General features: G+C 34.6%; 1 protein-coding gene across 1 annotated transcript in view; it reads left to right on the forward strand.

Moving 5' to 3' along the window:
* Nucleotides 1–12,607, forward strand: part of RYR3 (ryanodine receptor 3) — a gene marked incomplete at both ends in the record, with an annotated part of 242,982 nt that overhangs the window by 218,420 nt on the left and 11,955 nt on the right. Inside the window, 7 exons of the mRNA XM_080345568.1 lie at nucleotides 16–97; nucleotides 413–1,737; nucleotides 5,116–5,174; nucleotides 6,890–7,058; nucleotides 7,692–7,778; nucleotides 10,132–10,329; nucleotides 10,789–10,919. Coding sequence (XP_080201694.1) covers nucleotides 16–97; nucleotides 413–1,737; nucleotides 5,116–5,174; nucleotides 6,890–7,058; nucleotides 7,692–7,778; nucleotides 10,132–10,329; nucleotides 10,789–10,919 — 2,051 coding nt within the window. The remainder of the gene's footprint in view (nucleotides 1–15; nucleotides 98–412; nucleotides 1,738–5,115; nucleotides 5,175–6,889; nucleotides 7,059–7,691; nucleotides 7,779–10,131; nucleotides 10,330–10,788; nucleotides 10,920–12,607) is intronic.

Consider the following 12,607-nt stretch of genomic DNA (forward strand, 5'->3'; position numbering starts at 1 on the left):
TTCATTTTTTTACAGGACTCTGCTCAGATTGAGTTGCTTAAAGAACTGCTAGATCTGCTAAAGGATATGGTAGTGATGCTCTTGTCACTGCTTGAAGGTTGGACCTGTCTTTCTTTATGGTCAAATATGATAATCTCAGATTCATAATGTGAAGTATAATAATTAAGTTAATCTTTCTAAACTGTTTTTTTTAATTGCCTTTATGTAATGCCGGGGAAAAAAAAAACAAACAAACGAAACCAAACCAAACAAACACAAAAAACAACCAAAAACCAAAATGAAAAAAACCTATTTCATATAGATTTAACAATTACTCTAAAACATTTTTGTTCTGTTCTCAACATAAATATGAAATGTATTTATTTAAAATGTAGCGATGCCAAATAATTTTCTGTTTTAACACATGATTTAGGTAACGTTGTAAATGGAACTATTGGAAAACAAATGGTAGACACGCTTGTAGAGTCATCTAGCAACGTAGAAATGATTTTGAAATTCTTTGACATGTTCCTCAAGTTAAAAGATCTGACTAACTCAGATGCTTTCAAAGAGTATGACCCAGATGGTAAAGGCATCATTTCAAAGAAGGAGTTCCAGAAATCAATGGAAGCTCAAAAACAGTACATACAGTCTGAGATTGAATTCCTGCTGTCCTGTGCAGAAGCTGATGAAAATGATATGTTTAACTATGTTGATTTTGTGGAAAGATTCCATGAACCAGCCAAAGACATTGGATTTAATGTAGCAGTATTGCTAACAAACCTTTCAGAGCATATGCCTAATGATTCACGCCTTCAGAGCTTACTTGAACCTGCAGAAAGTGTTCTTAATTACTTTGAACCATACCTTGGCCGTATTGAAATAATGGGTGGAGCCAAGAAAATAGAAAGAGTTTACTTTGAAATCAGTGAATCCAGTAGAATGCAGTGGGAGAAGCCACAAGTGAAGGAATCTAAAAGGCAGTTCATCTTTGATGTTGTAAATGAAGGTGGAGAGCAAGAAAAAATGGAACTCTTTGTGAATTTCTGTGAAGACACAATCTTTGAAATGCAGTTAGCATCCCAGATATCTGAAACAGATTCATCTGAGAGGCCTGAGGAGGAGGAAGAGGAGGAGTCTTGTTATGTAGTGGATATTGGAGATGACGAGGAAGAGGAAAAGTCCCTGGAATCTGCTTCAGCTTTTGCAATGGCCTGTGTTGCAGTGAAGAAGAATGTTGCCAACTTTTTGAAAATGGTCACTGTGAAGAACCTAAAGAAACAATACAGGAAAGTTAGAAAGATGACAGTAAAAGAGATGGTGAAAGTGTTTTTCTCCTTTTTCTGGCTCCTATTTGTGGGGATGTTCCAATTGTTCTTTACTATAGTGTGGGGGATTTTCCAGATTCTTTGGAGCACCGTATTTGGGGGTGGCCTAGTTGAAGGAGCCAAAAACATCAAAGTTACTAAAATATTAGGGGACATGCCTGACCCAACACAGTTTGGAATCCATGATGATGTTATGGAAGCAGAAAAAGCTGAAGGCGCTGAGCATGGCATCAGAGATGACCTTGCGCAGTTTGTGAAGGGTGAAAAAGGAGAAACCGACATAATCTCAGACATTTTTGGCATTCCTACAAAGAAAGAAGGTGGCTCAAAACATGCTCATGATGCTGGACTTGGAGATATTGCAGAAATCCTTGGTATTGATATCCAGTCGTCTTTAGAAAACACAGATCAAAAGAAAAAAGGATTACGGGTATGTTAAAGAGATTTCGTATTTGTTTGCAGAAAATAATAATAATACAAATATATTCCTGATTTATCTATTAGCAACTGAATTATTTGCCAGTTAACTGAATAGATGTTGTAATGAGAACACACTTTGTAATCTGCACTCGTTTAAAACCAAACTGGAGAGTTTACATGGCAGAAAAATTCAACACTGTGTGTTTAGAGTTCACTGCAGTAAATTGCTGTTATTGTTCATTTGGACTCAAAACAAAAAATGCTATAGCTTTCTAGGCACAATTTTTGCATTAAATGGTTTACAGTACTGCTCACTCTTTCACAGTATATTTCAACTACTTTTACAATCTACTTTCTCCATGATAAGCCTTATCATTTTCTTCTTTCTTCTATGTGCTTTACTGATCACATACAATAAAATGTCCTCTTTTTTTTTCCTGTTATTTGAAATAATTTTGCCTTAATTTATTATTACTTTAATTTTATCATATAATCATTCTTTACATTCTTTCTGTTTTATGAACAATATGTTTTGTTCCACTTAGCTGAGCTAAATATAATTTATCGTTCTGTTTAAAAAGGGATTAAACTAAATGCCAAAACTCAGAAGCAGTTGACACATTTGGAAGACATTCTGTTTTGCTCCACAATTCAGCTCTCTTTCCACTAGCTATTCAAATATATCTTTCCTCTCATCATTAATCCACCTCCTTATGGCATTTTCAAGTTAAATTTCCATTGTACATCTTCTTAGTTCATTATTTCCTCTTCATTCATATGTTTTTCTCCAAAATTTGTTTATTGCTTAGATTGAACTGTATTTTTCCATTTTTTAAATTTCTTTATTAATTAATTTTTATGTGTGTACTTAATAATAAGAGTCTTTTAAAATCCTGTCTCACTTAGCATAAATGTAATGTTGGTATTTAAAAATACTATGTTAACTTAAGGATCTTAGCAGGTCTGAGTCAGTATTTTAGAATTTTCTTTGCTTTACTTTGATTTATACATTTCTTTCAAATTTGTTTGTAACTATTGATAAAAATGCTCAGTAATTTATGCAGATACTTTGAGTCACTAGTGTGAAGTCAGCTATGCAATTTATCCAGCTTTTACCTTTAATATGCTCTCTAGTGAAACTTACCAAAATAATGTTTACACTAGTTCTATATTACAGAAATTGCTATTCAGATCATGTATATGAACTGCTCAAGTAATCCAGTTAGAGCACTAGTGATGTGATACAACTGTTAAGTGTTGCTCAAAGAAGAAAGAGCAATGTAAGAATAAATAATTCCCTTCAGGAAGTCACTATGTCTTTTGTAAGCATTTACAGTAATAAAACTTACACAAATGGATCAAAACAGAAATTCACCCTTATGCACTGAAAAAGCAGTCGTGTAGTGATAAGGTCAATGACATTGCGATATAGCCAGAGAAGCTGCAAAACAGCCTATGGGGTTGTGTATTATGTAGTTAGGACTCAGTTTTTACTGTGAAGTTCAACAAGAATCTGTGCTGAGAGCCATGCAGGTTCACAAATAAGAGAAGTTAATAGTGAGCTAACAGAGTTTGCTGAGAAATCTAAGTTAGTTGTAGAAGTAAAATCAAGAGCTAACTGCAAAGTTGCAGAAAATCCTTAAAATAGCAGATGAAAATCAGTGAAGTGATGTACTATACGGGAGGAAACGTTATAATATTACATGTAAAATGTTAGATTTTGAGCTCATTCTTACCGCTTGGATATGAAATCTTGGGAATATAACAGGATTGTACAGGAGTATCAGTTCAATGAAAATGTCAATCAACATAGATCAGAAAAGCAAACTGAAATTTTGAATTGTTGAGAAAATAATAGAGAGAAAAAACTCAGAATACTACTGTGCTCCATGAATCCAAAGTATATCTGTATCTTGAAGACCAGGTTCCCCTATTTCAAAAATAATGTAATAAAACTGAAAAATGTTCAGTGAAGGTCAAAAAGTTAGCAAAACTTGATATGGAACAAATCTTGTGTATGGAATCAAGTAGGCCAAGGCTCTTCAGCCTGGAAAGGAGACAACTGATAGAGCATATGACAGAGGGATGGACAAGATGGATAGGGATTTATTCATTCTTATCCCACCCTACCCCTCAGAAGAACAAGGCATCATCCAGATGATCTCTGAATTACCCTCCACCAGCTTGACATCTTAGGGGAAACTTTTGTGGAAGAGTTACGCGTGCTTCCATCACATGTACTAGATGAGCTTCCTTCCATCACTTGTATTGGATGAGGTTCCACAGATAAGAAGTGAGATAAGCAAGGCAAGATCTATTTAATAAATGCTTTCATAAATTCTTTCACTACTTGCATGTGAGAGATAGACATCCATGAGTAGTAGAGGAAAACTTCACATAATCATGTTTATGTATTAATCAGAAATGTAGGAAAATACACTAGCAGACAATTGTGTCTAAGCACTTTGAGAGAATACAGAAGAGGGCGAAGAGCTAAGGCAGGTTTTTGCAAAAGTGAATGGCAACAAATTTAGGCGCTTTAGATTCCTTTGTGAATCTAGGACTTGGGAGCCTTCACCTCTTTGATTTACAGTGAAGCTTAGATACGCAAACTGCATTTGAAATAACTTTACTTTTGTCTTGCAAGACTGAGCCTAAAGGCCTTTGAAATCCAGGCCCCAGCTTCTTTGCTGCAGTTAGCCATCTGTGAAATTGTATATTGGTTTTTCCTTATCTCAAGGGAATGTTGTAAACCCATACTTGAGATGGCTGTGAGGTGTGCCAGTAAAGTTTAATGAACTACCAACCCACCTAAGATAGGCTGAAGAAAACATTGCATATGTAAAAGCTGTTTAAATATTTGTCTGATTTCAGTTTCATCAGTTGATCATGACAAAGTAACTGGGTTTTGTAACATCTGATAATTGCGCAGATCTTTTCTCAGATTTTTGCTGCTTTGATTGAAATCTTATTCCTCTTTTCATATTTGGAATGAGGCAAACTGATGCTCATTTCCCACATGATCAGTAACTGCACTGAGTCTTTGTGTGTGACCTTTGTATTAAGGTATGATCTGGATGTAGTTATTGTCATCCTAATCTGTCTGATAACCATGTATAATTCCTTTAAGTTGTTCAGTCAACTGGGCCAGTTTCAGTGTTGATATAACACTATACTGAAAAAGGTTACCAGAAAAAATTCTGTAGTTTTCACTGTTAAAAGCTACTCTGAGCTGTCTGGTTTTAAAAATCTAACACTTGAAAAGTGCAAAGTGATAAAAAAAAAATACTGTGGTAATGATTTTATGTGTTTCTTAGAAAACAGTAACTAAAGCTACCAAAATTTTATTTCAAAGGATCTGTAGTGATAGTTAAAATACTTTTTGCAGATATCTGAAATTGCAAAAGAAGCTGAAACAAAAAGAAAAGCAGAAGCTGAGAAGGCTGAGTAAGTTATATTTACACAATTCTTGTTTAATTCCTTGCTACTTGCAAATGCTAGATAATTTTGACAGAAAGAATCCAAGCAATGCACAGTACTCACAGCACTTCATGGTCACTTGGTCTCATCAGTATTTTGACAAGCATCACAGTCCCTAAGAGGTGGCAGACCATCTCAGTGGGCAACAAAATGGTAATCTGATTTTTGTGGCCCTTGAAAACTGCATATACAAATCTGTGGCCATTGCCTTTTAAAAAATTCCCATAACTACCTACCTTTAAAAATTAGCACTAGTCTTGAAAAATACTCTGCAACTTGTCATTACTGCTATTTACACTTTCCCTACTACTCACTATAATTTTCAGGCAACAGTAATTGATCACTGAAACACAAGATTTGACTAACCTAACAATTTTGATCATTGCTGTAGTATCTGTTCTCAAGTTGTGAAATTGACAGCAGATACATTCCTTTGTCCAGTCATCCTGCTATAAGGGCCACGCTGTCTTTAGGGACCTTCAGCCACATTGTAGGCTTGCAGTCTGATGAATGCCCTTGAAATATTGGTAGACACAAACAAAAGATCTCCTAGAGATCCTTACATATTCAAAAGCTATTCATTTGTCTTCAATCTCTACAGGGATGTTAAGCATATTATTATAATTGTTTAGAGCACTTCAAATAATTTAAAAGTGCACTTAAAACATTCTATGGGGTTTTTTTTGGTACTATGTGGCTGAAGAACCTGTTGATGAGTGTTACTCAGCATGAAGATAGTAACTTCTAAATAAGCAGTTTCAGAAACTTGTTTTATCCAGACCATGTTATAATGTAGCTTTGTTTGTTCATAGTTAGATGGGTCAAAAGAGCCCTTTCACAAGTTTTGTTAAATCATATCATTGCTGGGTTTTTTTCGTTGTTGACTGATTTTGATCTCCTGATTAGACACTGGTAGCAGATTCACCAGTGGTTCAGTGAAACAATTTGTAAATATCTAGAAATTTACGCAGAATCTCCTGTGCTGCTCATGTTCTTATTTTAGGCTTTTTCACCTCTTATTTTCCATAAGCATGATCTTTTTCTACCTCTATTATTTTATTGGACTTTTTTCCCTATTCCCTGTTGTTTTTTTCTTGTCTGCCATGTTTAAGTCTCCTATCAAGTCCTTTAGCAGAATATTAAAGCTTCTATCAGCTTAAAAATTTGAGTTTAAATGGCTAGAAAATAAACACATTCTTAGAGAGCCATCATGTGATTCCTGCTGGGGTAGTAGTGTGATGAAGTGAACCACATACTGCATTTCTCTATCCTCATGCCTGAAACTTTCAGCCACCTTGATGCCTCAACATTATTTTATATATATGCAAATTCAGCTTCTTTTTAGTTTAGCAACCAGCTAACTCAAGAAAGTACACATGAACTAAAATTTTTGTGTTGCTTCTATTGAGCGTATATATACATCTCTGGTTTTGGCAAACATTATCCATACTTGGCACAGTAACTTCTGCCTGGTTTTTGGCTTTTTACCCTTTTGATCTCCCCTCAACAACTCTGGGTTTACTGTTTACCTCAAGTTTTTAACTTAGAATAATTTTTATCCCAGTGTCAAAATTATCTTTCAAAGGCAAACTTTCTGAATTAGAATTCCTTCTAAATGAATGCATTTACAATACAGAAGTTTGGCAAGGTTATTTTTGTTTAGATAACAAAATTTCTTTTAGCATGGAAGATGGTGAGAAGCAAGATAAAGCAAAAGAAGTACAATCTGAGCAGCTAGAAGAGGGAAAAACAAAGAAAAAGAAGAGAAGGCACGGCCAAAAAGTTGAGAAACCAGAGGCTGTTATGGCTAACTTCTTCAAAGCTTTGGAAGTTTATCAAACAAAAATGCTTGTAAGTTCCTTTAAAATTCTTTTAGTCATAGAATTTCTATTTATGAAATACAGAACACTTGTTTGATATTGAAGGGAGAAATTACTTCACAAAAGGAACACTGGCATGAGTTTTCAAATGACTGGCTGTATTCAGTCTTCATGATTTTTGTAACACTTCATGGAATTACATGAATAGTTTGTGTGTGTAATTTCTCCTGTCTTGGTCCAAAATGGCAGATTAACTACCTGAGCTCCTTGTTAGGAGCTCCCTATTTTCCATAATCTAATTTCTAGACTATAATTCTGTTTTCTATAACTTTTTTCTTTGTTCTTAAAACCATCAAATTATGAAGTCTCTGAAATCTTCTCAAGTAGTTTATTCCAGAATTTCTTTTCCAGACTTCCTTCTAGAAATTTTTCCTTAATGTTCTATTTCAGTCTTTCCTGTTGCAATTTTAAGCCCATTATTTTTAATATTGCTTACCATGAAATGGGAGAATAGGCTGCCAGGAAATGCAATTGCTCATTTTAACTAGTGTATGAAGGCAACACAGTTACTTATTTACTTTCTTAGAAACCGTGCTGCCTACTTTCCCTATTTTAATACTAGTTACAGACCACCTCTAATTTATTTTTTTTTTTTCACTTTCAGCACTACTTGGCAAGAAATTTTTATAACTTAAGGTTTCTTGCTCTATTTGTTGCATTCGCCATCAACTTTATTCTTCTATTTTACAAGGTAAGATTATGCATTGCTCCTTAACTGTTTTTTGCTTATTTCCAGAGGAATGTTTAATGATGGTTTCAAGGCTTGTAAAGTCATTATTGCAAGCCCTTCAAACACGAACTAAAAGCATTTAGATATGAAGTAGTTAAAATAATATTATAAATTTGGTAACTAAATTTTGTGATACTAAACCTATTCTGTTTTTATTTTACTCAGGCTGAATGAAAACAGATTAATTTCATTCATCCTTTATAGCTGAGCATATGTTTGTAGGCACTCTTTTATTTACTCACATAAGTCTGTTATTGTTTGGACTGATTATCTTGTCACTGGAAATTTGAAATCTAACTAAAATATCAAAATTGTTGCATTTTTTTTTCTCTCATTTGTTTTAAAGATACTGTGAGACTTCAGTTCACCTGATTATTCTCAATTATTATATTTCTACTTTTTCTAAAGAACCTTACTGATTATACTCATTATTGACTGGGAAATAGTTTATATATAATTTTAGAATCAGATTAATGTCTCAGTTTAACTAGATCAGCTCATATGTTTTAGTTATACTTAATTTGTTCGTAATTTCTTTTCATGCCTGTGAGGCCTAGGGTTTGTTATTTTGGAGGGAGTTTTTGCTTTATTTATTTTTTCATATTTTTTCATTATTACACTCTAATAAACATCAAATCTATTTTTTTTTCCATTCTGTGTTTCCATATGGGAGTATAACTCAGTTTTTATTCTTATTCACTCCACTTTCTTTGTTGTCATTGCCAATATGGTTGTTAGTGACGGTCGTGATGAAGGTTATTTTTATACTGGGAATGGGACTTTGATTGGTATGAGAAGGCAGAAGAAATATAAAGAAAGAGAGGCCTTTTCATACAGTTCTTTTATATGTATATATATATATATATATAAAATATATATAACTGATGAAGAAGGTTATACATTCATACTTAAAACTTAATCTCAGAGTTTTACCTGAATCTAATGAGTTGTTTCACTTTCTTGTGTATAACTCAATGATACGAAGCAGAACATCTGCAGCCTTCGCTAATTTTATTCCAGAATCTTCACAACCTCTGTCCATGAAAAGGAGTGAGTAGAATTAACTAAAGAGAACTCCTACCCCTAAAAGCATATTTTTTTTTCTTTCCTTGCAGATTTGAAGTCCTTAAGAAAAGTCCTAATTTATCTTTATTATGGACTCCAGCCCTTTTAATTATCCCCTTCTAGATACAGCATACAAGTTGCAATAAGCTGATGAATCTTGCGTTTTGCAATATTACTTTTTCTAGTTCTGTTGTTTACAACCAAAAACTTCAGAGAAGACAAAAGCAGCTGGCTGAACATTCAGTCTAGATGTAACTGAATCTTGATCTCAAATATCTTTAAAAGCAATTCCTACAGCTCTTGGAGATGGGGTAGATAAAGACGCAAAAGGCTTTTCAAAACTGGGTAGAATTTTTGTGCACCGTTCCAAGAGAAAGACCATCAGGGCTATTTAAGGCTCCTTCTTGCTTCTCTCTTTCCATTCTACATGGCTAGAAAAGATGTATTTCAAAGGTATATGCAGATGTCAGCTTCTGTCTATGCCAGCCCTTTTCTCCCCACTCTTCTGCTTTCTCTTTGGGTCTTGTGGGACAGTCAACAGCCCATTCTGTTGCAGAGTGAGGACAAAAGGGTGTGTTTATCAGTTCAGATCTGTCCGTCATAGACAGGGAAAGGTCAGCAGGAGCCAAACAGGACTGAACAGGACTTCAGCTTTAAGATAAAGCTGTCAAAAGAAGGATATTTAGGGCTTTATTTTAAAGGCCAGGTTTTTAAAGTCACTGGAAGAATTTAGGGCATTATGTCAGCTTTGTCTCTTGGGGTATTTATGAAATACTGATTAAATATTAATTTTTAGCTTTAAAATAAGTCATTAAATAAAAATTTATGGGCAATATACAAGTTGATAACATGAAGACTTTGTTTCTTTCTAGACTATAGTAATCAGGAACAATGCAGACTACAAAATAAACTCTAAATTCAGTCATACTATATAATCCTGTCGGTGCTTGGTTCTTCCAAGAAAACATTTTTAAAACATTTTTGCATAACTTTTTTTATTGTCTGCTTTGGTTTTGCTATGGCACTTTTAATGAGAATTTGTAAACTGTCATACACCTGTACTTGCTTTTTCTAGATTCTCTTTTCAGTTATGTGAGATGATGTGGAGACTTCTGCTGTGAAAATGAAGGACATTACTGTTCAAAGCTGATGCTCTACCATCTTCCCATGAACAGGCTTTGCAAACATCATTCTAGTAAAGGAAAAGCTTTTAAGTTTCTTGTGTGTTTTCAATATGCTTTTCTCCCAGGTGACAGAAGAGCCACTTGATGAAGTAGAGGAAGACTCTAATCTCTGGAACTCTTTTGATGAAGAGGAAGAGGAGGAGGGCATGGTTTTTTTTGTTTTAGAAGAAAGTACAGGTTACATGGCACCTGCTTTGAGAGCATTGGCAGTTATTCATACCATCATCTCCTTTGTCTGTGTGATTGGATACTATTGCCTGAAGGCAAGTTCTGAATCTTATTACTAATCTACTATTTTTAAAGAACATTGGCTGTGTCCCAAAGTGAGCTTTGGAGCTAATACTGGAATACCTATTTTTACCTAATTGTTTAAAAATTTTCGCTATTCAGTATGTAGATGTTTTCCTCCTGTCTTCAGTCTGACAGAGATAGAGTTAACATTCTTCATAACAGTGTGTGTGTTTTGGATTGACCTGAACAGACCAGAGGGCTAGTGCATACTGTGTAATGTCATGCTCAGCAATGAAAACTGTGAGGGGGAGCTTGTCTTCCAACATGACCATTGCCCAGAGACTGACGGGGCACTGCTCTGCTTTTGGGAGGTGCTAGTGTGATATTTCGTTTTATATAGTGTTATAAAGAGTACTTAATACTGTAGGTAGATATCATGGTTTCTAGAAATATATGAGCCATCATAAAGATGTCCACTGTCTCTTTCATAGGTACCTCTGGTTGTATTCAAGAGAGAAAAGGAGGTAGCTAGAAAGCTGGAATTTGATGGATTGTACATAACCGAACAGCCATCTGAAGATGATATTAAAGGACAGTGGGATCGCCTGGTTATAAATACTCCGTACGTAAAATTAAATGGTTATATGTAAATCATTCATAAATATCATAGCTCATTAAGCCATTGCTCACTATTGAGAAAGTTTTAAAAAGATAACTTCCATCCCTTTTAGTGACTCAATTTCACATTCCTATTGGACAGCGGTATTCTCCTGCCTTTCTTTCCCGTGTCATGCTAATAAAATTTTTATATGACAAGAGAAGTAAATCTAGTGTAAAATAGCAATCCCAGAATTCAAGTAGGTCTGACAGGAATTACTGTCAGATTGTACACATTAGCAAATACTGCAGTAGTCGAACGCTGTTTCTTAGGAGATTCATCTGCTGTTCTGTGAGTGAATGATACAAGCAAGTGTAGGCAAGATAAAGAAAAATACCAGTAAGCTGCAACAGTCTGTAAGAGTGACAGAGGGAAATACAGCAAGTCAACTCTCTTCTCTGGAAACAATGTCATCTACAGGCCATTTTTCAGAATTTATCAAAACAACTAGAATCATGTTTTGGTACTAGTGTACCTAAGCTTGGATTCCTGTCTTTCTCTAATAGTATCATAATTTAAGGACAGTACAGAAAGCTGGAAAAGAATGAAGTCGTATTAAGTTATTTACAAGTCACAAAGTAATTGTGGCCAGTATGTGCAGGCATAAATAAGCATTTGATAAAAACAAGTCAGCAGATAATAATCATATAAATGCATCAGAGTGACAATATACTGCCAAATAGCCAAAAAACCCATCTTATCAGTCATACTAATTTTTTTTCACATTATAGGAAGTGCCCTTAGTACCTTTATTGAAACTAGAATGTCTAAAATCTCAGAAATTCTTGAATGCTCTGTTTTCCTACACTTGAATTTCAATAATTTTTCCTTAATTTCAGTAGGAAATACCGATAGTGCATATTTTAAAGTTACAGTACAAGGTAATTGGGAAACTGAAGAGCTTGCTTAATTTCTAAGTCATTTATTAATTATTGATAGCAAAGTAGCTAGACATCCAGTAAGCAAAACCAAGGATGAACTAATGAGATACATTGTCAGCTTATCCCAACCGACATGCTGTACAGACTGTTCTCAGCATGGTGCACTATCTGCTGAAGTTGACAATAAGATTAAGGCTAACTTAAGCAGATTAATCCTTCTCTCTGATGTCAACTGACTCTCAAGGTTTAGGGCAGGTATTGTACCATCAGGTACCACTGCTGAAGAGTACCTGGTACTGTGTATTTATTGAACAAAAGAGGTACCCTGATAAATGCAACACCATTAGATATTTGTGGTAAAAGAGACACAAGCTGGCTATATTAGAGACATAGTTTGCTTAAAAGTCTGAGAAAACAAGGAAAGAAAGAATATAGAATGTGGGACCAGAATGTAGCATCTGAGTCACTGGAACCATTTGCTTTTAGCTGGAGTAATTTCATTCAGAACTTCAATTCAGAAAAGTTGAGCATGTAATAGTAGTTGGGAAGCTTTCCTCTCATCCCAGCAGAACAGTGTTCTGGAATCTCATTCTTCCAATGTTAACACTTGTTTTTGTTTTTGTTTTTGTCTTACTGATGCTGTTCTTTAGTTTAAAAAGTTGTTTTTCTTTTTTACCTTGCTGCATATTTGCTGAACTCAGTGTTACATCCAGGGAGAGAAAAACCTAAATTTTGTATTGTTTCCTGCTAAATGGCATTCTGCAAAACTGA

The sequence above is a fragment of the Nesoenas mayeri genome (genome assembly GCF_963082525.1).
Source record: "Nesoenas mayeri genome assembly, chromosome: 5".
In the NCBI taxonomy this organism is placed as follows: Eukaryota; Metazoa; Chordata; class Aves; order Columbiformes; family Columbidae; genus Nesoenas; species Nesoenas mayeri.